The 21,512-nt window shown below is 42.0% G+C and overlaps 1 protein-coding gene across 1 annotated transcript in view; it reads left to right on the top strand.

The window, feature by feature from the left end:
• NDRG1 (N-myc downstream regulated 1) overlaps positions 1-12,735 on the top strand; it is a 39,507-nt gene extending 26,772 nt beyond the window's left edge. Inside the window, exons 6-16 of the mRNA XM_065054454.1 lie at positions 58-120; positions 1,796-1,856; positions 2,316-2,402; positions 3,944-4,000; positions 4,952-5,055; positions 5,435-5,491; positions 6,423-6,474; positions 7,249-7,296; positions 8,779-8,814; positions 10,151-10,202; positions 10,881-12,735. Of these exons, the coding sequence (XP_064910526.1) occupies positions 58-120; positions 1,796-1,856; positions 2,316-2,402; positions 3,944-4,000; positions 4,952-5,055; positions 5,435-5,491; positions 6,423-6,474; positions 7,249-7,296; positions 8,779-8,814; positions 10,151-10,202; positions 10,881-11,146 (883 nt within the window). The 3' untranslated portion in view covers positions 11,147-12,735. The remainder of the gene's footprint in view (positions 1-57; positions 121-1,795; positions 1,857-2,315; positions 2,403-3,943; positions 4,001-4,951; positions 5,056-5,434; positions 5,492-6,422; positions 6,475-7,248; positions 7,297-8,778; positions 8,815-10,150; positions 10,203-10,880) is intronic.
• The last annotated feature ends 8,777 nt before the right edge of the window (positions 12,736-21,512 follow it).

Below are 21,512 nucleotides of genomic sequence, written 5' to 3'. Positions count from 1 at the left end.
CCCAGCCTATGCTACTAAAAGTGGTATAGTAACTCCACAAACATGAATATGTTGTAGGTACGTGTATCCCTCCATGGATCAGCTGGCTGAAATGCTTCCTGGAATCCTGAAACAGTTTGGGTGAGTGCAGAATTATTTACTTATTTTTCTCATTCATGTCTCTACATGGCACATCAGAAAAGCAGGGCAGAGCAGGTATTCACCTGTACTGCCCCTGAAGCTTCAGTTAGGCTATCAGGCATTTTGTTTGCTAAAATTACAGTTGTTTTTTTAATTCCTCTGTTGTAGATGGATGACTTTTGCCTTTGTTTCTGAAAGAACTTTTTTTTTGCCCTTTTTTGAAATGTCGGTTTATTTTTAAACAGGAAGCAACTCTGAGTGAAATCCCATGTGCCTAATTTAGGGGCTTCCTCCAGTATTTTCTATGCATAGCCCTGACAGGAGCAGGGCACTGACAATCTGTTCTTCCCACTGTGACAACCCACGTTTTCCTGTGTGGTTAGCAGAAAAAAACCCCCCATAGTCTCATCTGAAGTCACTTACTGTTTTGTTTCTGTGGCTTGAGTGTCTCGGGGGGTCAGTCCAACCTGCTTAAACCTCTTCTACTATCAAGTGCAGATGGCAGGTTGCCAGTGTTGAAGGATCTGGGTGCAGTGTTCCTCTGTCTATCTGCAACAAGTTTAGGTGTGTGTAATCCTCCCTTTAAGCTTAGCTTTAGCAGGAGCTATAGGACAGACAGAGACCTTCTTTATGGAGCTGGTACTACTGGTACACAATGAAGAGCACACGGAGACATCTCTAAGGGGTTTTCAGACCAAGCAGAGAAACCCTGGCATGCAGGATTAGGCAGACAAGGCTGGACTGCTGGTGGGGGATTTAGTCTCAAACTAGCACTCCTGTTTAGACATTGCTTAGCCATTGTAACCAGCTGTTACAATACCTTTAACTAGTTTACCTCACTACCTTCTTAAGAAATGTGTTTTTTGAAACACCTAATGTAAGGCACAGGGTTGCTAGTTCTGCTCTTGCACTGAAGAAAATGCTAACATAATGTCAGTACCTCGAAAATCAATTAAACTGGAGTGCGCTTACAAAGGCGTGGTTTAATATTGCTAATGAGAATGAAACCTATCCTGAGCTATTTTACTGAAAGCATTGCATAACCTGTTTTTCTGAGTGGTTTTGTCTAGTCTTCCCTTCCATGTATTTTCTAAGACCATGAAGACGATTCTTTAAAACCAGTTTCAGTTAATGCAAATATTTGGTTTGTCTCTGCCCTGTTTGGTTATGAAGTTTAAACTTAATGACCCCAGTGGCTGGATAGCATGAGAGGTTTCCCTGCCAGCCCCCTCATAGAAAGGAATCAGCATTCCAGTTGGATATCTGTAATGTGGGGACAGGAGAGGCTGGGGGAGGTGGTGAGTGGACTTTTTATTTAGGCTGCAGATTTCAGAACTATATCTTACCAGTTTTTCTGGCAGAGTGTAGCCGTTTCCTTCCAGGATCAGAACAATGCTATGGTTGCTCAGTATATTTACTTAAAGATAAGTGAGAATTGCTGCTGCTCTGCAATGCATGAGGACCAGTCTCCTGAAAATCTGCCGAAAATAAACCAGCTGCTACATCGAGCTCCTTACCAGGGGCTGGTGGCAGTGCTGAGGGACCATGGTTTGCTTGAGTGACAACCCACCCTTCTGTATATATGTGCTGGCATGTGAAAGAGGAAGGCTGCTGATGTGAGTTTGTTTTCAGTGTTGTCTTGCTCATTTGTCTCTTCCGTTTTATTGCTGCACAGCCTGAAGTCTGTTATAGGAATGGGAACTGGAGCCGGTGCCTATATCTTAACCAGATTCGCTGTAAGTGTTACAGAGCTTCCTTAAAGCCTTGAACCTGATTTTCCTGATGTGTTGTCACCCTCGTAGCGTGCCCAGAGAATTCCTGCACTGCCGTGCCCATTTGAGTAAGCAATTCAGCTTTTAAGTGAAATACCACAATCTGCGGGATAGCTAATCCAGAAGACCTAGATTTTCCATTTTAAGGCCTGGGCTCTACCCAGTTGATTTGCAGAAGGTTTTTTTAATGGGAGTTCTCTATTTAAACTGAGGGTGGAGAAGAAGTTAAATCTTAATGTTCTCCAGCTGCTCAGTTGAATTGCTTTAATGAATTTTTTTTTTTCCATACATATGCTTGTTTTGTGCAAGATAAAACTAGACCTACCGCCTTCCTTCCCAGGAGATAATTTGCTAATTTAAATTTTATGCTGACTGTCAAGTTGCAAAGGATATGTGATGAATATTAAATAATTTCTTTTGCAGTTAAACGAGCCGGAGATGGTGGAGGGATTAGTTCTCATTAATGTAAACCCTTGTGCTGAAGGTTGGATGGACTGGGCAGCAACTAAGGTAAACATTTTTATGTTAGAAGAATAAATCTTACTGTGAGCCTGTTGAGCAGGAGGAGCTGGGAGGGCTTATGTGTCAAGTATGGCTACAGACACAGAATAGCCCAGGTTAATTCCTTCAGGGTTTATTCTTCCATTTGCAAAAGTACCTCCTGCAGGGCTAGTAATAAAAATAAGTACTTCGAGGAAACAGATATCCATGGCATAATGGACCTACTGGGGACAGACAGTTCTTAAGAGCTGGTCACTGCTGGGGAAAACCTGGTTTAAACTGGAGTTTTGGAAACAACTTTCTTTGAAATAAACTCCAAGTGTAGTGTAACATTCAGTTCTTTTTTGTCCATGGTTTTGTTTACCAGCACAGTCCAAAATGTGAACGAGAGCACAGAAAAATGTTCAGAACAATATCTTCCAGGTTTCAATCATCTAGCTGAGTCTTAGATGCCAAAAAGACTCAAAAAAGGGCATTAACTACAGTAACTGTGGGCAGATTGTCTGTAAAACCGGATTTTTAAGTGAAAATGTTCACATACAAAGAAGCTCCTGTTAACTGTATTCTTTTGTAGTTGTAAGAAAGATTGTAATGTGGGAAAACAAGCGCTGAGAAATAGTTTCAAAAATCTCCTTGGAACCAGTATATATAAATAATATAAATATTACGTTACATGTTGTTCAGATTTAACCTGTTAAAACATTTTTCAGGGTAAACTGATGGAAGGCACTTTGTCAGATTCATGGTCGTGTTTAAGTAAATGACAATGTAATGTTATAAACACTCTAAGAAGTACAAGAATTAGTGTATCATCTTTTAACCACACATAGAGTCAACCCACTGTAAGCATCTCGGGTGATATTAAATGTAATGACAACCTTATAATACTAGGAGAAACATTCCAGAACTGAGACGCAATGTTCTTTCAAGGCTTAGTTACTCATTTTTTTAAAAAAATGATTTTGCATGCCAGTTTATTTTGGTAAGTCTGATCTGGAAGTATATTTAGTAACTCCTGTACATTGAGATGTACCAGTTGACCTATTTTATCTCACCCAGTGTCTCACTGTAATTACATTCTTCCATATCTGTGCCTCTGCCTTCCACCTTTTTTAAGTATTGCTGACCTTAGGAGTACTGTGGGTGCCTTGTATCCTTCTCTCCTTCCAAAGCAAGTGCATGAGCTCTGGGGCATGAGCTTTAGGTACCAACTTCAATGTATTCTCAGTGTGGGTTGTTAAGGAGGAGATTTGGCAGTGAGGTTAAATGGCACCCATCTGGCTGGTTTGCTTGGTGTTCTTGCAGGGAGTGATTCCATATATACCTATGCCACTAATAGCAAGTTCCCTATATAGCTGTATTAGTAAAGACATCTAATGAGAGTGACTCAAAGTTGGATTATGGGAAAGAATATCAATCCAGGATATTGCATATATTAAGGACTACAGAGAAACATCTATTGGGCTACTTATGGGTAACTGAAAGGTTTCATTTGTTCAAGGTTGTGGGTTTTTTTTAATATCAGATACTTAGATAATCTTGATGTTCAGATTTCAGGTTGGACAAATGCTTTACCAGACATGGTCATTTCACATCTTTTTGGAAAGGTAAGGATGTTCAAAAGATTCTGCTGATGTATTAAGCACCTGTATTTACCTCCTGGGGCTGGAAGGAGGTGGGAAGCCTTCACTTAAACAACAGAGTATGAAGTTAAACTGTGAGATAGGACTCCTGCTTGTGCCCCCAGTATTTTGGAGGTGGTGTGCTGCCATAGGACTTGCTGTGTCCTGACGACTGAAGTGCATTTCAGTTGTGACATCTCTAGTAGGCGCAGCTCCCTGTTTAGACAACCAAGGCTTAAACATGAGTATAAGCATTGTATGTGCTCATGTTCTGAGCAGAATTACCCCACAGATTTTTATACCATAATACACTTGTAACTCTGGCAAAGCTGGTTATTAATATTGATGGTGCTCTTCAGCGCAAGCCTGCTTTAATGGAAAGTGTTGTACTGTTTTCTGAGGCTAGTTCACTGTGCTTGAAACTTTTAGTAAATGCAGTGGAAAACTTCATTCCAGCAGAACAAGGAGCTAATCTAGAAAGACTTTAGAACCAAACTGATTGAAAATGTTAATGACTGAAGTCCTTGAAGCTTAGTTATTTACTGTTGTGAAACTGAGTTCCACATTACATATGTTTGTAAGCTTTCAACATCTGCTTTACCTTGGAAACATTTACTGAGCTTCTTACCCTGAATCTTTTTTTGGTTTAAAAATCTCGCACTTGTTTGACTGTAACCATCTGCACTACAACTACATGTTTTGCAACCATAAGATCTTGACATTACAACACACTGAAGTTTTAAAGTGAAAAATGTTGTGCTGCAATCAGAGGCTAACATTAATTCTGGGTGACACCACTGGGTGCTAGAAATTGTCCCTTCTCTAAAGGTGCACTCCTGTTGTGTAGATATGAGTCTGAAACATGACTGCTGTGCCATGTGTTCAGATCCTTTCAGAAAACAGCCTCTATTCTGAATGATTCTGTCTTCACTGTAGGAAGAGATTCACAGCAACCATGACCTGATCCATACTTACCGTCAGCATATTATTAATGACATGAATCAAACCAACCTTCATCTCTTTGTCAACTCTTACAACAGGTAAATACATTTACCTGATTTATAACTGGAAACTGTTTTAAAAGGCTATCCAGCTCTTAGAGCTAGTATCACTTGTGTGGTGGAGTTACTTGTGTTCCTCCAGTATAAAGTTCTGCTTGACAGTGACTTTAGGGATCTCTCGTGGTTTGCTTATGGGAGAAGAACCTTGTGCATTTGTTGGGAGAAAGATGGTACACTGGGACTGAACTAAGACATTGATACCTCAGTCTAAGAGTGTTTCTGCATCAGTTGTGGAGGCTACAACATGTATCAGATTAAACTAACATGTGAGTCTGTGCCTTCTCTGAACTAGAAGGAGGTGGAAGTATCTGTAAAATTCCAGTTTATCAAGAGCCTTTGTCCTCTCCATTTTTTTCAGTCGGAGAGACCTAGAGATTGAGCGCCCTGTTCCTGGAATAAATGTTGTCACCCTTCAGTAAGTATTTTATTTCCTACCAGTTCACCTGTACATGATATGAGCTAAGAGGTGTGATCAGTGGGTGCATGGCAGATACTTTACAGAGCTGTAGCTGAATGTGCTTATGTGCTAGAAAAGGATTTGTTACCTTCATGTAGGAGACAACAGGCTACTGCAAGTCAGGGACCACCATTAGGAAGACTACCACTCTTCAGACTTCAAAGTCATATTATCTGAAATGGAAAGCTAAGTAGCTGCTGTCACCGTGTACCTGCAAACTTGAGCTTACAGTGTAATTACTTGAAAAGTATAAATGTACTTAGCTTCACCTGGAAATATGTCCTAGTTAATGGAAACTACAGTTCTGAAAGCACTTCCGCCAAGACTATGCAACCAAGCCAAAATAAACAAAACCAATTAAAGGGAAAGGAAAGAAAGATGGAGCAGGTGTAAGAATGATTATCTGGCAGATCTTCTGTTAATAGCTTTTTACTTATGCTGCAACTTGTACAACAAAACAGTTGTCAAGTCCTTCTCTGCTCAGCTGCTAGTGTTTACACACAGGAGGCTTTGAGACTGCTTCTCTGCCAATCTGGTTGAAATTGGATTACAGGTCCAAAGTTGAAGGTCAGGGGGCAGGGGGTGGGGGGTGAGACTTTGATGCTGATTCCCACATTCAATTTAATCTAAAACAAGGAATAAGAGCCCTGGGGAGGGCTGACAGCTACAAGGTGAGGAAAAGGAGAGGTTCTCAGGCAAGGTTTCAGGGCATGCCGGTAGATCTACAGCTAATACAGTGGATTTGATGTATATTTAAGGTGTTTGGAATAGAAATCAAATAATTTTCGCACACTTGAATGTCTCATCCTTCCAGTGTCACAAAATACAGCCTAGGGCAAGTCTGGGTCAGATCACAGAGATAACACCACTTTTCTGTGCTTCCTTGCAGGTGCCCTGTCCTCTTGGTGGTTGGTGACAGTTCCCCGGCGGTGGATGCTGTGGTGTGTATATCGAGCTGTTTTGTCACCGTGCTGGTGGTCAGGGGAGACAAGACGCTGCTGAGTCTGGCAGAGCTTGTGCCCACCCAGCAGCCTTGCTGGCTATCGATCCAGCCCGGCTGACTCTCCCCTTTCAGACCATGGGAGAGCTGCTGTTAATTCCTCACTGTTTGTCCCCTCTGTCTGTGCAGCTTTATTCAATAGCTACTGCGCTAGGAACAATCGCCACAGCAGTTCCAGTCAACCGCAAATATTTTCCTTTAGAGAGGAATCTGCTGCTGGTATTTTAACTTGTCCTGTGGTGTTGGAGCCCTGCCCTGGGTCACTATGGAAGCGAAGAGCTTCTTTTTGACCATTATAACTCGCCCTAGATGACTGGATGACTTCAAATGTTGTGCCTTTACGGGCATGCCCAGTCAGCTGGCCTGTGGCCATATGGCTGCTCCCCACTTGGGACGCTACCAGATGGCCCCACATCACAAGATAAACAACACTTGTTGCCACTTGTTGCCACAGTCCCAGCAACAGATAAAAAAAATCTCCAATTCCCAACTAATGGGGTTGTTTGTGCATAAAAAAGAATACAGTCAGAAATGTGAACTGACCTACTTGGGTGTAAAGATATATATGTGTATACATAGAGTTTTTATACAAGAGCCTAAGATATCTGTTTGTTCTAGATTAAGCCAGAAAACAAGATATTTAATATGTTTTCTTCCAGCAGTTCATAATTAAAATTTTGTGTATAACGCCTTATGCTGCTGTTCTTTAATACAGGTTGAATGCAACTCAAAGCTGGACCCAACAAGGACCACGCTTCTGAAGGTAATGACAAAAGCTGTTTTCTTTTTTTTTAAAAATAAACTTTCCTCTCATTTAAAATCAGCTGGATTCAATAAAAAAGCAGAACCAGAGTGATATGCTGCAGTACAGATAACACAGTGAGAATCCAGTTTTGATAGGGAAAGGCAGTTCCTTCAGGGTAAGAGTATTTTAGTAGAATAAACTGGACTACGCGCTTCTTGTCAAGGTTAACAAGAGGGAATTTCTCAGCTCCTCCATTTTAAAATGCTATGGGTGAGACTTGGAAAGCTCAGTATTTCACACACCCATAATGAATTTGACTAGAGCTGGCAAAATAGATCTTGAGGTATTTCGAAAGGTTTGGAAAAAGTCATCAGCAGAGCAGAAATGCAAACCAACTCATTCTGTTCTTGGGCTCACCTGTCCCTCAACAGCAGTGTCAGGTGAATGGACAGCTGATCTATCAGACATAGTTTTGTCATCCTGCCTTTTGTGTTTACACAGTCCGGGACATCTTACTGTTGGAAATGACTCTCATTTTCCAAAAACTGATAAAATGCATTTCCAAACAGCAAGGCATTGTGCAAACGCTTTGGTTGATACTTGGCAGTCAGAGTATGCGTGCAAATCTTCAGCTCGTTACTGATGAGGTCAAATGCAGTGAGTGTAGTAGCATGCAAAGGGTGAAACAAGTTTGGTCATGCTTCCGCTGGGAACTTTCAGTACATCTCTATTGAACTGGCTAGTGAAAATGTTAATAAACAGATAATGACAGACTGACCCTAAAGAAAAATCTGACACTATCTCAAATGCTCTATCAGTGGCCTGGGATACAGCTGATGCCAGATACTGCTAGAGGCCTGTTTTGCTGCTAACTAATCCTAGATAGGATTTGGGGTTTCCTGTAATTCACAACTCAACTGTTTTCAGCTTGTGGTGTTCCTTGGAACAGGACTGTTTTTGTTGGGTTGACTTTGAGGGGTGGAGTGGCAGGAAAAATGAAGTGCTCCAAAAATATTGCATGCACTCAAGATAGCTTTTCTAATTTGGCTTTCCCTGCTTCCCTTGGCAAGTCAGGCTGATGCTTGCCATCCGCAATCTCAGCAAATCGTTTTTCCTTCTCACCTTTGAGGTTTAGGTGTTTATTCTCTCTCCTTTGTTTGTCATTCAGGTCAATGCCGAGTCACATTGTTGTAATTCAGAGCTGAACTTGTAACCAGGACTAACAGACTGGTTTCTAAGAAACTGGTGATCACTACCTACCCAAGAACATTAATTTTGTAGCTCCAACCGATGATTTGCCTGAGGGTCAAGACACTTCAGGGTTTTCTGGAGTGCAGTCGTGGTTTTATAAAAGTTTAACTGCTTACTTTGATGTGTTCATCAGACAACAAAAGGAAGTGTTTTTCTGCCAGATAGCTAAAAAGATCATTTTAATATATCCTGAGTATAAATGAGTTCTTCTGGTGTTATGCTAACTGGCTGTTCCTGTCCCTGTTTCAGATGGCTGACTGTGGTGGACTCCCCCAAGTTTCCCAGGTAGGATTTTGGTGACGTAAATCCTACTAATCCTGTTCTGCAGAGTGTCAGACTGCAACAAATGGGTGTTTTCCTGTAGGGTACTAGCTGTTCCCAAATGTCAGCCAAAAGGATGGTTATGATTTCACAAAAAATGATGTCAGTCGGTCATCTGAGCTTTCTCTTTTCTTTAAAGACCAATGAAGCACAAAATAAGATTGGGAGGGGATATTATTTCCACTAATTAAGTCTCTAGCCAAGTAAAGGTCTGAGGTGGGAATGCGTTGGTGTTATTTTATGCCTATCTACTAAGCTAACATAGATTAAGTCTTGAGCATGAGAATTTTAAAAACATATTCTTATTTGGACTATTTATAGTATAGATCAGGAAAGTGGGAGGCAGGAAATAACAACTCTGTGTTTTTACATACACTGACCTGGCTTGACTGAGAATGAACTGGAGTTTCTGAAATATATTTAGGCATAAATTCCAAGGCTGCTAGTAAAACCAGTCTGGGAAAGTTAAGCTTGACCTATGCTGTAGTGTTGCTTCACTAGAAGAGCTGACTGGTAAATCAGCATTAGCATGTGATGTTTTCTAAACAGATTTCTAAGCAATATAACATGGTGTTCTTGAACTTAAGGAAAAAACTGGATTTGTAATTACTTGCAGCTGAGAAGTCCCTGTATAGGCAGTGTGCAGTCTTACAGTGGTGGAGGGGAAAATCTTTTTCAAAGCCACACAGGAGTATTGTGCATTGCTCCTCTGTAATGAAGCCCATTCCTTGCAGTGATTCAGCTAAAATTATAACCAAAATATAGCCAATATTTGCAAGATCAATAACTGAGGTTAAGACTTATTTAGCCATTGTGTCTGCAGCAGAGAAAAATAACAAGCGCCTCATTGAAAGAATTGTCAGTCATGTAGTTCTGCTTGAGTATTCCTGATGAGATTTTTTTTCCATATAAATATACTATCAGCTCTGACTAACTGAATTTCTTCTCTGCTAATTCAGAACTGCTGAGTTACTGACACTGTAAGAACTGTCTTGTATATTTTGTGAGGCCTGTTGTTTTATTTTGACTCATCCGCCTCAGTAACTGCACAAGTGAAGTTTGAGCCAGGCTTAGACCACTTGTAGTCACATCTCTGGAAAACTCATTCTCAAATCAGTGCATGCACTTGGTAAAATAATGGAGCAGGAGAACAAACTAGGGAGGGGAATGGTGAAATTTGCTTGTGTAATTTTAATTTTTCAGACACTCTGTAGAATCCAGAGAAAATTTAAGATGTCCCTATACTGTAATGTAATTAACTTGTTGGGCATTGCATACAATAATGTTCTTTCTTTTGCAGCCTGCCAAGCTTGCAGAAGCTTTCAAATACTTTGTTCAGGGAATGGGATACAGTAAGTATTGGTTTTATGGGATGGTTCACCTGGCTACCAAAGTTTGTTGAGCATCTCAGCATCAAGAGAGCCTTCTGATCTCAGATGTGCGATCTCTTCCCTGCATTTGCAAGGGAAAAACAAAAACACATGTGGTGTCTAGACAAAGAGTTTTCAGACCAAATTATGTTACTAAATAGTAGAGAGCTTCATAGATAGTTTGTACCCACAAATACCCACTTTACCTTGATATTTTTAAGGTGGATATTTGTAATAGTGTCGCCTTGTTGCATCACAGGAGAGGATTCATATGCTGCATACAACATTTAGAACCTTGTTAGTTCAGAGACTACTTTAATTTGTAGCTGTTTGTCCTTCATCTGTGTGCTTCTGACAACAGCTGTTGTTTCGATGCATTGCCAGCCTGGGCTGAAAAGTAACGCGAGGTCTAGTGAGTCTTTTTAGTTTTCTTCTGGCTTTTTGCCACCACAGCAACATGCCATAAAGGCCTGACTTGAATCAGACCTGGCCACCAATTTTGCCTTAGTAACCTGGGCTCCTTAACTGGATGCCTGGAGCAGTGGTACTTCTACATGTGAAGCCACCACAAAAATTATATATTGAACCCTGAAGGTTTCTGCAAAGGTGTTAAGGGCTGAAGAGGAAGGCAAGGGCGTTAACGAAAGACTCTTCTTCCAGTGCCCTCTGCTAGCATGACCAGGCTGATGAGGTCCCGCACCGCTTCTGGCTCCAGCGTAACCTCTTTGGAAGGACAGAGGAGCCGGTCGCACACCGGGGAAGGCACGAGGAGCCGGTCGCACACCGGGGAGGGAACGAGAAGCCGATCCCACACGGGGGACGGTGCCAGGAATCGCTCCCACACAGACACGCGCATTGAGCTGACGCCCAACTCGGCGAGCAACGCTGAACAATCAAGCCCCAAGTCCATGGAAGTGTCGTGTTAGATGGCTCTGGGAGGTTTAAACTGGTCATGGTGTGAAAAAGTAATGGATGCCCCCCGTGTATCACAAAAAAATAACTGGTATTAATCTCGAGCTATTCTGTAGGATGAACTCTGTTCACCAGGGTCTGACAGGGACCAAAGAAAAGAAGCATCTCATTTGCTCTGTCATTATTCTTGTAACTCAGACAGTTGCTGCTATTGTGCCCTCTTTCAGTGGATGCCAAATTCTAAAGGATACTTGCCAAAAGCTGATGTGGTTGTAAACACTTGAGAGTCAAACTAGACTTGCTTAATATCCTCCTTTAAAATCAAAGCTGTTACATGCCCCTTTATCTCTCATTCTCTCGAAGTAAACTGGCACAATTTGAGACAAGTTTCAAAGAGGGGGAGAAAAAAACGCTATTATGGATGGCTTTTAAAAAAGGAAATGAAGCAAATGTGTTATGGCCTCATGTTGAAGCTGGAGTTGAATTCATTGTATATAGCTTGACTTCAAATGATAGAGAAGTTAATGTATTGTGCATTTATAGGCCTTCTAATTCATTAGTATTCAAGCCTGTTTTCCTATGTACAATAATATATTACTAAAATAGGCGATTTCAATGTGACTTTAAGATGAACTAAATCTTTAAGCTTTTTCGTTTCACTTTTTTGAGATTTAGTTCCAGTCTTCCTTTCCTTCCCCCCTCCTAGACCCTAAAACCCGCTTAGCCAAATGAGGACAGGATTTAAATTTAATAAGCAAGGTAGCATTTCCTCTTCAGGATCTTGGGCCAAAGGGTTTACCATACTGCAAAAGTTGGTGTAGTTGTAACAAGTAGGGTAGCTGAACATGCCAGCAAAGCAGAAACAGCTTGATTTTTTTTTTTCCTTCAGACAGCTTCTTTGCAGCTCAAGTTTTTGTGTCCAGCACAATTGTTGATAAATTTGGAATTCTGTAAGCAAAGCCAGATCCAGCTGTTCTTTGTCAAGAGAGATGAATAACTGTGGGATGGCATGTAATTAGACACTGTACATTCAACCGCTACTAATTACCAGATTTGAAACTGATGAGAGCTCAGTGGTGCTGAGAAGTGTATTCCACACAGTGGTAGAGCGGCAATACTGTATCTGTGAAATACAGTGTTTAATGACTGCATAAATGTAATGATCTGCTGGTTCAGCATTTTTATGTAGCCTCCTGATACCCTGGGTTACTTTCTTTGATGCTAGTGGCTTGACACCTTTCTGCCAGTCAGATTTTCACAGTTGGGTGTTCTGAAGTTTGTCCTTCCATAGGTAGTGGGACAGGATTTCCCGAGCTCCAGCACATACCTGCTGCATTGCAGTCCTCACACAAACAAGAAAACTCAAATGCCAAGCAGTTAAATCGCAAATGTTAATACTTTGGGATTGCTTGTTCAGAAGAACACCGTCTAAGTTACTTTATATTGACTAACTTCAGCTCTTGTGTAGAATATCCGTAACAGTTTGTGGGAAGAACAGACAATTTCCAGAAAGAATAAAGCTATTGTGTAAAGTCTATCAAGAAAAGTTTCTTAATGAAGTATTTGTATTTATTTCAAAACAAATAAATTTATAACTTTGCAATGTCTTGTGTCTTAATGTTTTAGCAGGAGTACAATAGTCTTTCTCAGTGAGAGCATATTCCTTGTCAGCCCTTTGTATCAAGGAAATTATTTTTTTTCTCTAATCTGTCCTTCCTTACTTTTGTGCTCAGAGCTTTCTCTTTTTTCCACTCCAGCCTATGATTTATGCTAAGAAAACACAACACACTTCAGTATTGTTACTGGCAATTCAACGTACTAAAGGATATCTGCTCTTCATGGGGAAATGTCACAGGGGCTGGGAGCACTGAGGCTGTTCATTGAGGGGGTGGCTCTGCTGTACTTCCTGCCTTGGTGAGAATATGATGCTCTTACCTAGAGAATGACTGAACATACTGGGCTTTTCAGGGACAGGTGGGTGTGTGGCATTAACGTAACTGTTTTGGGCTGCACCTTCCTCCTGTATCTCAAAAAATCCTAAGATAGGAAGAAGCAAAAGCAAATATTTGGCATGTCTGAGCCAAGACTCTGCTAGATGTGATGATTCAGCAGTCACGATTGGACTGATACCAGCAAAGGGCTTGATTTGGTTAACCACAGCCTGTGACAGTGAAAACAGGAGGAACCGGTGCCAACTCATCTTACAAAAGAAGGGCAAAGTTATGTTCTTCACTGAGCTTTTCTGGGAATGGCTAATCATTCCTTCCGAAAGGACACCATGGTGTGCCTGTCAAGCCTGGGTAGTTTATTTTTGTTTAATGGGGAGGAATGCATCCAAGCCTCCTTGCAGCACAAAAGGGATCTGCGAGCACTTCTGAGCAGCGAGTAGTTGCTAGGACCACTATAAATGTCAGCTTTGCAACAAAAAGTATTCACTTTGCAAGGAACAGTGTGTACCTGTACATAAAAGCTGGAGAACAGTACAGAGGAGCAGTGTCTTACCTTTTACAAGGAGTTATGACTCTTTCCCTGCAGTGCTGGTCTCCTGGCGTCTTTAACTTCTTCTGTAACTGAAGAAACTGAAATGGCATGCGGATTTATTAGAAATTTTTATAAAACCCATTTCTAGATCTTGCAAATACTGACTTGTGCATTATTCTTGGAGACAAAGTTATCTTGGGTACTGTAGTGTCATTAAATCAGAAAAGATGAGCTGGGATTTCACCATATTCTCAAGGTATGAATGGGCACCACAGAGCAAGGAGCTCCTGTGGCATTGGGGAGATTCAGATTGGATAACAGAAGGTTTATAGAGAAGAAATAGTTCACCCCCCACATTGCTTTTGGGGTTATTGAGGGTGGAAGAGGAGAATGGGCTCCCAGGGACCAAGAGTTTTCGTAGTTGGGTTAATGCAGCTCAATAGCATATCATTGCTGTAGTGGTGTTCTTCAAAACCACCAGTAGAAAGGATTGCTGAAATCTGAGTTCTTTCCAGGCTTCAACATCTACTGTACAAAAACCTGGCTAAACTTCAAGATGGCTTTTCCCCTCCCTGTCCTTGCAGAGGAGGAGTAGGGGAGGACGTGCCAATACCATGTCATTGCAGCAGGACATTTGTGCTGAAGGATGCTGCTTTCGTCTCTTAAAAGTCTCTAGAGACTAAACAGCTGGAAGCTTTAACCCAGCTATGTTTTGGGGCTTTATGATTAATATAATGTGTTGCAAGTGATGGACTGAGCTGGAGAGAAAACAGTTTATAGCAAAGCTGCTTATTTTTTTCTCTCCAGTGCTGGAATCCTCCTCCTGTCTGTTTTTGCATCTTGGGCAGTGGATCTGATGCAATCCACAGTGTGCTGGTAACAGTCTGTTGTTTCTACCACCACAAAACATTGAGCAGTGTCTTGCAAGTACTGCTTGTAACTTGGTCCTCCCCCTTCCCACATGCCGTCTGCTTTTTTTGCACTGTTTTGTAATATTTTGCAGTATTTCACATGCAATGAAACTGGAAGTCTCTCCAGGTCTGTATATATAGAGTTGTTTTGATGTGTGGATTTAGTGTTTCCACCGAGCCAAATACAGGCTTTATGTTGATAGCTGATCACTGCTACGCATAATGTTTAAATAACTGAGAGAAAGGATGTCAGGGTATTTTAAAAGATCAGCCCTTCCCCCTCAGCCCTTTGTAACAGACAGACACAGCCTTTCACTGTTTCTATCTATTGCTTCATTAAGGGCTCCATTCATTTTATAAACAACACAGCTGCTGACCAGCATTGGGGAAAGAAAAAAACAAAATAAAAGGCTTCTGATTGCAGCTGCCAAACAGTTCAATGTCTGTTCCCTGCAACCCAGCGTGGAGATCCTCTACTCACCCAGCACCTCCTGGGAGTTGGAGGAGACTTGTTTGGATGTAATTAAAGGGGCAGCCCCCCCTCCCCCCCAACTCCATACTTGCTTTTGGCACTGCTGGCTGTGGGATGTACATCAGACACTGGATGCAGACATCCCTGGGCATCTCCAGAAGAGCCCCAGGGTTGGGAAAGGGGAGAGCAGGCAGCTTTTCCTTCCCACCGTGAGCTGCGACCCCCAGCAGAGCTGGAAACAATATCCTTGGGTGACCTGACGCTCTCTGCAGTTGCTTATGGCTGAAGTGGATTATGGTATTCAGGTCAAGGTCAGCTCTCAAAGGGGGCTGGGCAAGGGAAGATCTGTTTGCCGGGCAGTCATACTCAGGGGGGGCTGGGACAGCTCCAGGCAAAGCCTATGTGAGTGATGGCACCCGGAAGAGACCAAGAGCTGCCACCGGCTTGGATTTTGCACCCCCGGCTCTGTGCATGTGTGTGTACAGGTCCCCACGAGGCTCAGCACCCTGCACACAGCAAGATGGGCAGTGAGAGAGTGGTTGCCAAGCTGTGGTTTCGCCCCACATGGTAGACCCAGCATTGACATGGGACATGGCCAACCTGCTTGTAGGGCTGAGGGAGAGCCTGCCCCAAGCAAAGGTGCCACCCAGCACCTTCCAGTTCAACCCCCTTGCCTTACCTCCGGTTTACACTTGCAACTCCCCAGCTGGGAAATGTCATTTATTGACTGATTGCAATGTGTTTTCATTTATTTTTAATGATAAGTAGAGACCAAATCAAAGAAAATTTTATTTATTTACCATCAGCTCCCGATCTTGAACTTCGATCCTGTGTGAAACCCGTCCATACTGCTCACACAGACTTGGTGGAGTGGGAGACGTTGCAGGGGTAGAGTCATATAACCATAGAATGTAGAGTCTAGCCCAGGTGTCACAGGGTCAGCACTTCATTTGGAAAGTGCAAAGCACTCAGGAGATGATGGGTTTCCCAGCCTAGTCCAAATGCGGTGGCTGAGAAAGCAGACAGGAAGATTTTCATGCAAGACAGCGTGCTTGGTGGCTGCCATAGGATGAGAGCAGAAGATGCAGAGGCCATATGGGACTTCTGGTGCCTGTAGAAGCATGAGGAAAAAGTGCTACCTTTACTGAAAGCTATTGCCAGAAGCACAGTTGACTGGAATGTGCTTAAAAATGCAGAGGACTTCCCAGAAAACAAAACAAAACCAAAACAAAACAAAACAAAAACCAACGCACTGAAGGAGAAGATTCAGGACAGGGTGCTAATGTTCTGGTAGCCATAAGTAATGCCAACACATTGCTGTACCGAATGGGACGCCACTCAAAACGTTTAAGTTCTTATTGAGGCAGGTAACCTTCTTCAGGCTGTGAGGCAAACTTGATTTGTGGGAAAACCTTACAAGTGTTTTTTTTCTAGAATTAAATGGTGGAATCCTTACTGGGGTTAGCTCTGAGGATATAGGGATGTAAGGATTGATGTAATGATTTCTTAGCTTAAATGCTTTCTCCCGTGTCTTTAACACCTTTATTTGAACAGTTTCTGTCTGCATGGTGCTGCAAACAGGCTATTCCTGCAGCCTCTCATGAGAGCTAATAAAGAAGCCATGCTTATGCAGGGTAAGCCAGAAACAGACCAGAATACAAGGACGTGACCTGGGGAACACCTGGATTTCTGAAGCTGCCAAAATATTCACAATTAAGGAAGTGGTCTCAGAGCATCTTTTTTTACCACATTGCTGGCTCTTTATTTTTATTGTCGTGTGTCCTTCAGTTTAGGGCTTTGTCACACATTGGAAAGGCACACTTGGACATTGGCCAGGTGAGAAGATTGGAAAAGGAAAAAGAAATGTCAGCGGCAAATATATTTCACCTTGTTTTGCTTGTCTAAACTTCTAAATGAGGTGTCATTAATTGTTTACCACTTCTGAGGTTAATATCTTTAAACCATAGCAGTGCCATGCCACCTATAGAAGCTCACCATGATGCTATATGAACAAGTAATATGTGTTACATAGTTGGTGTGACTCAGACTGACACTGCCAAACCAATCTGGTTTTCCCATTAATTTTGCCTATATTTCGGCATATGGAGCTTACAGAAATAACTCTGTAAAACTGTTTAAATCAGAAAGTCACAGTTTACAAAGGTATGTGTATGGCTACGTGCCTGTGGTTAATAAGAGCATTCTGTCTCCATTAGTTTAATAAACTGCTTGCCTTAAAACTCCTTCAAAAAAATGGGAGAAAAAAATCCTTGGGGTTTAATTTACAAGATGACACAGTGTATCTGAATATTATGGTCTTCCTGGAATATTACATGTACTCTTCACAATCCTAATGAGCACATCAAAAAAACCCTGCACTACACCCAGTTTCCAGCTGCATGGACACTGAAATGGTGTTTTAAAAAATAGTCAACATCTAATGTAAAGGCAACTTTATAAGTCACATTCTTACTTCTTTTCATCTGGCAGTGAGTGGCTGTCCTGCTTTCTGGTGTTCCCAAACAAGCCATCTTGAGCCACCATACTGACTCTGGTAAAGTCCTTATGGAAGGCTAATTGCTGTGGCCACTGGAGTTAGCTGGAGTCTTGACATTCATACCAGCATGAGATGACCCTCAAAACCCCATCCTCCAGCCTTGTTCCATCCTGTGATGCCAACAGGATGATTGGCGTGAGCAGGGCTTGTGTCAAACTGTCTCAGCTTAGCCTGGATTGAAAAATTGTCACTCCCATCCTATATCAAGCCCTTCCCTGGATCACTGCACCAGAGGGGTCTAGCACCAGCTTGGATCCTGGTATCTCCTCAATGGTATTATTGTTCCTTTCTTGAATGATAGTGCCACTTTCAGGTCCCAGCAGAGACCTGGGGCCATTGTACAAGGCACTGCACAAATGTATAGTGGCCTCAGTTCCTGCTGGAAGAGTTCTCAGTCTCGACAGAGGCAATGAACAGTAGGGCTTTGTTGTTCTGGCTCCGGAGAACTGAGGAAAAGGGAAGCAAAGGCTGGATCCATGGAAGCCTTTGACGACTGAGCTCCTCAGTGTATTCAAACAATAACCACAAAAGTACTTTTGTAAAGATACACAATTTGTATCTCCTGAGCTCACAGGGAGCAGGGAACCAAACCTAATGCTGGTCTATTGCCTTAGTCCTAAGGCTAATCTTGTAAACATCCATTAAAACAAGGGATCTCTAAGGCGCCACAAAATGCAAGTCAAGTTCACTGACTAGAAGTGTTGCTCTTCCCCTTTCAGTTGCATGAACAGACAAGCAGTTGCACAAGCAGTAGAGCTAACGAGGCTTGGTTTTCTGTAGATTTGTGTCCAATGTCTGCACAGAATTGCTTGACACCAATGAATAACCAGAATTGCCCATCCATGATGTCTTCAGCTCTCCTTCCTCCATGGCTGCTTGTTTCCACCTGGCACATCTGCTCAAAATCCCTTAATGCTGTTGTTGTGGTCAGGCCATGCTGCAGATGTGTTGGCTGCCTGGCAGATGTCTACAGGCTTGGTAGGGGCCATGTGGTGGACCTCTTCCCTGCCCTGGTATTTTTTATTTCAGGAAACTTCAGGAATTCACTTTTTAGTTCAGGAATTGCAATCCTTATAAGATCTTTACCCACAAAGGGACTGACTGACAAACAAATGCACAGTACAGTTCCATACGCCTTGTTCCTTTAGGAAATAGAAACATTTTGCTGCATTGGGTGAGATCTGCGGTTTCCAGGCATTCACTTCCCTACAAACCAACAAGCACTGGAGCTGCTGGTGATGCATTAGTTTACAATAGCTTCTTTTATCTCTCAGTGAAAGCTGTGTGTTTCAGGCACTGCCGCGTTTGGTTACGGTGGTTACAGCATGAGCTAATTGCAAAGTAAAGCGAGCCTAATTTAATAGGCCACAGTTTTGGATATGTCTTCTGATCCTGTTTCTTGTTTCTTTATGTGCACATGTAAGGCAGAGAAAGACTGATTATGCATATAAACACACATTATATATGCACTCCATTTTATGCACCACAGGCAGCACCATAGGAATACGTATATGTAAATATACACCTATATATTCATGGGCAAGTTCAGATATTGGTTTATATATTATATACATCTTTATATAAATGCATGCATATAATATTTTATATTTGCATATATACATATATGCATGTAAATATATGTAGGTTTTTAGATATAAGCATATATATACACATATATATATGATATTTTAAGGTGGGCCAGAACTAGAACACAGGATTCTAGGTCATATTTAAGGGATCTGATTGAACTGTGGGGTTGTCACATGCAGGTACAGGAGTTGGACTCAATGATCCTTGTAGGTTCCTTCCAACTCAGGACATTATATGATCCTGTGATTGAGAAAAAGGTCGTAGTATGGCTTCCCTACCAAGCATCCCAATACAAACCGTTTTCCCATTTGGAAAATATTGTCAACTTCTTGGCTAAGGCCTCTTTTTCATGTTCCCATGGACCATTTTTTACCAAGTGATGGATTTCAAAATGTAACATGCTCAGTCTTGCAAGTACTGACATCTCATTTGGGTGTAGGTCAATAGGTCAGATGTGACCTCTCCTGTCACATCATCCAGGCCAAAGGCAGTTATAACGCTGAATCTTGTAAAGTGCCAGTGTCCGCAGATTCCTTATCACCAGAGGAACAAGCAGGAGAGGCACTTTGCACCTGCACTGGAACATGCAGACAGGGTTCACCCTTCTTTACTGTCACCAGAGATTTTAGGAAAGATTCAAAAAATATTTAGTAAAATCTTTGAATTAAGGAACGACCTAGCTCTACAAAATATTTGTGGGCCAAGTACTAGTATACAAACAAATCTGCTATTGAAGTTAACAGCCTTTGAAGATATACAACATTTGTCTTGGACTCTTTTTTTATACATAGGAGTTGCATTATTTTCAGCCTGCTCACAAGAAGCTCTAATTTATCATAGCCAGAAAGATTTGTGTCTCCTGGGAACTAATCTAGCTTCCTCTGGGTTGTCAAATGAAGACAGACAACTTGACATCTGGAACTAAAGCAAAATAAGTGACTGATATAAAATAGTTGCACCATGTGAAGTTCAGACCTGCACTGATCCAGTCTGCAGTCCTTGTGTCACTTGGCAGTTCTTCTGTGCCACCAGGGATTTTGTAAGCAAATACCACAGCTCCTCATGCAGAAACACATCTCTACTGGTCGGGTCTCCCAAGTGAAGCAACTGCAAACACGTCATGGTGTGTGGGAACTGTACCAGCAACTCATTGGAGGAAAAATGGCTCCAGCATGCTTCAGTGTTAAGAAATTTATTGTCTGGAAAGATAACAGCATTTTTTTTGCTTCTTTTAGCTGACATTTAATGCGAAACCAATTCTGCAGAAAATGTTTGCTTTGATGTTTACTCTAAGCAGCAACCCGGTTGCAACTGGTGAACCAGAAGCAATGCCAAGGGTTGCCCTCCCCTTTTGCATCCACTCATCCACAGAGCTGATAGGAAGCCTAACACCTGCTTTCTCATTTAGCACATATCTCCTTTCCTCTACTACAACCATGTAAAACAAAGGTATGTGTCACTGGTAAGGTAGGAGTGAGAAGCAGGACCTACATGCTGGTAACATCACAGGGAAGAGAAGGTGGTGGTCTCCAGGCACAGACCTCACCATTTCTATGTAAAGAAACGGGCCTATGAGGTATTGTCCTTCATTTCTTATCTGACTGTACATTTCATCCTTCAGATGTGCAGAGCCAACATAGAAGCAGTATGTAATCCATGAGCAAGAAGATCTATTTTGAAAGCTCTGGGGTGGTCATTTTGGATTCACAGCAATCAGTCTGCTCATGATCAGAGCTGGTAGAGAAACTGTGAAAATGTCCCTGTTGCAAGATACTCCAAGAGATCAGGGTGAGTCTGAGTGGGACACAGAGGATCTTTGGTCCAGTTTAATGCAGTGAGACAAGGACTTCTTGCACAGAGATTTCAGGAGAAACCCTGGGTTGTTCCCATGAACTTCACCATGGGGTGGGATCTCACTGACAAGGACAGAGAGCGAGTTTCTAGGACTGTTCTTAGTGTGACAGAGGCCAGAGTTTAGTCCCAAGGGTCACCAGCATCACAGACTGAAGTCTAATGTTGAAAATAAAACACATATACCAATGCTTCCTTTCCAGCTTTGACCACATTATTCAAGAAATGACAGTAATGATGTCTCAAGCTGATGTCTAAGCTACTGACAGGCATACTTTTGCTGCCATACTAGTGTACTATTCTTTCCTTTAGGTAACTAAACTACTGGCCTAATAAATGGCAGTGCCAACAAGACTGTCATTTAAGTCCTAGAATCTTTGCACAGAGGAATTTCTGTCTGCTGTTAATGGAGGTCTATTAGAGTTAAAACCCTGTTTGTTCAAGGCCTCTCCAAAAACAATGTGACAAAACAAGGACATTTGACATCCCAACTCAGGGAAAAACAAATTGCACATTGG

This window comes from Columba livia, chromosome 2 (genome assembly GCF_036013475.1).
Source record: "Columba livia isolate bColLiv1 breed racing homer chromosome 2, bColLiv1.pat.W.v2, whole genome shotgun sequence".
In the NCBI taxonomy this organism is placed as follows: domain Eukaryota; kingdom Metazoa; phylum Chordata; class Aves; order Columbiformes; family Columbidae; genus Columba; species Columba livia.
The sequence above is the reverse complement of the archived record's forward strand: the minus strand, read 5'-3'. Positions and strand labels throughout refer to the sequence as shown.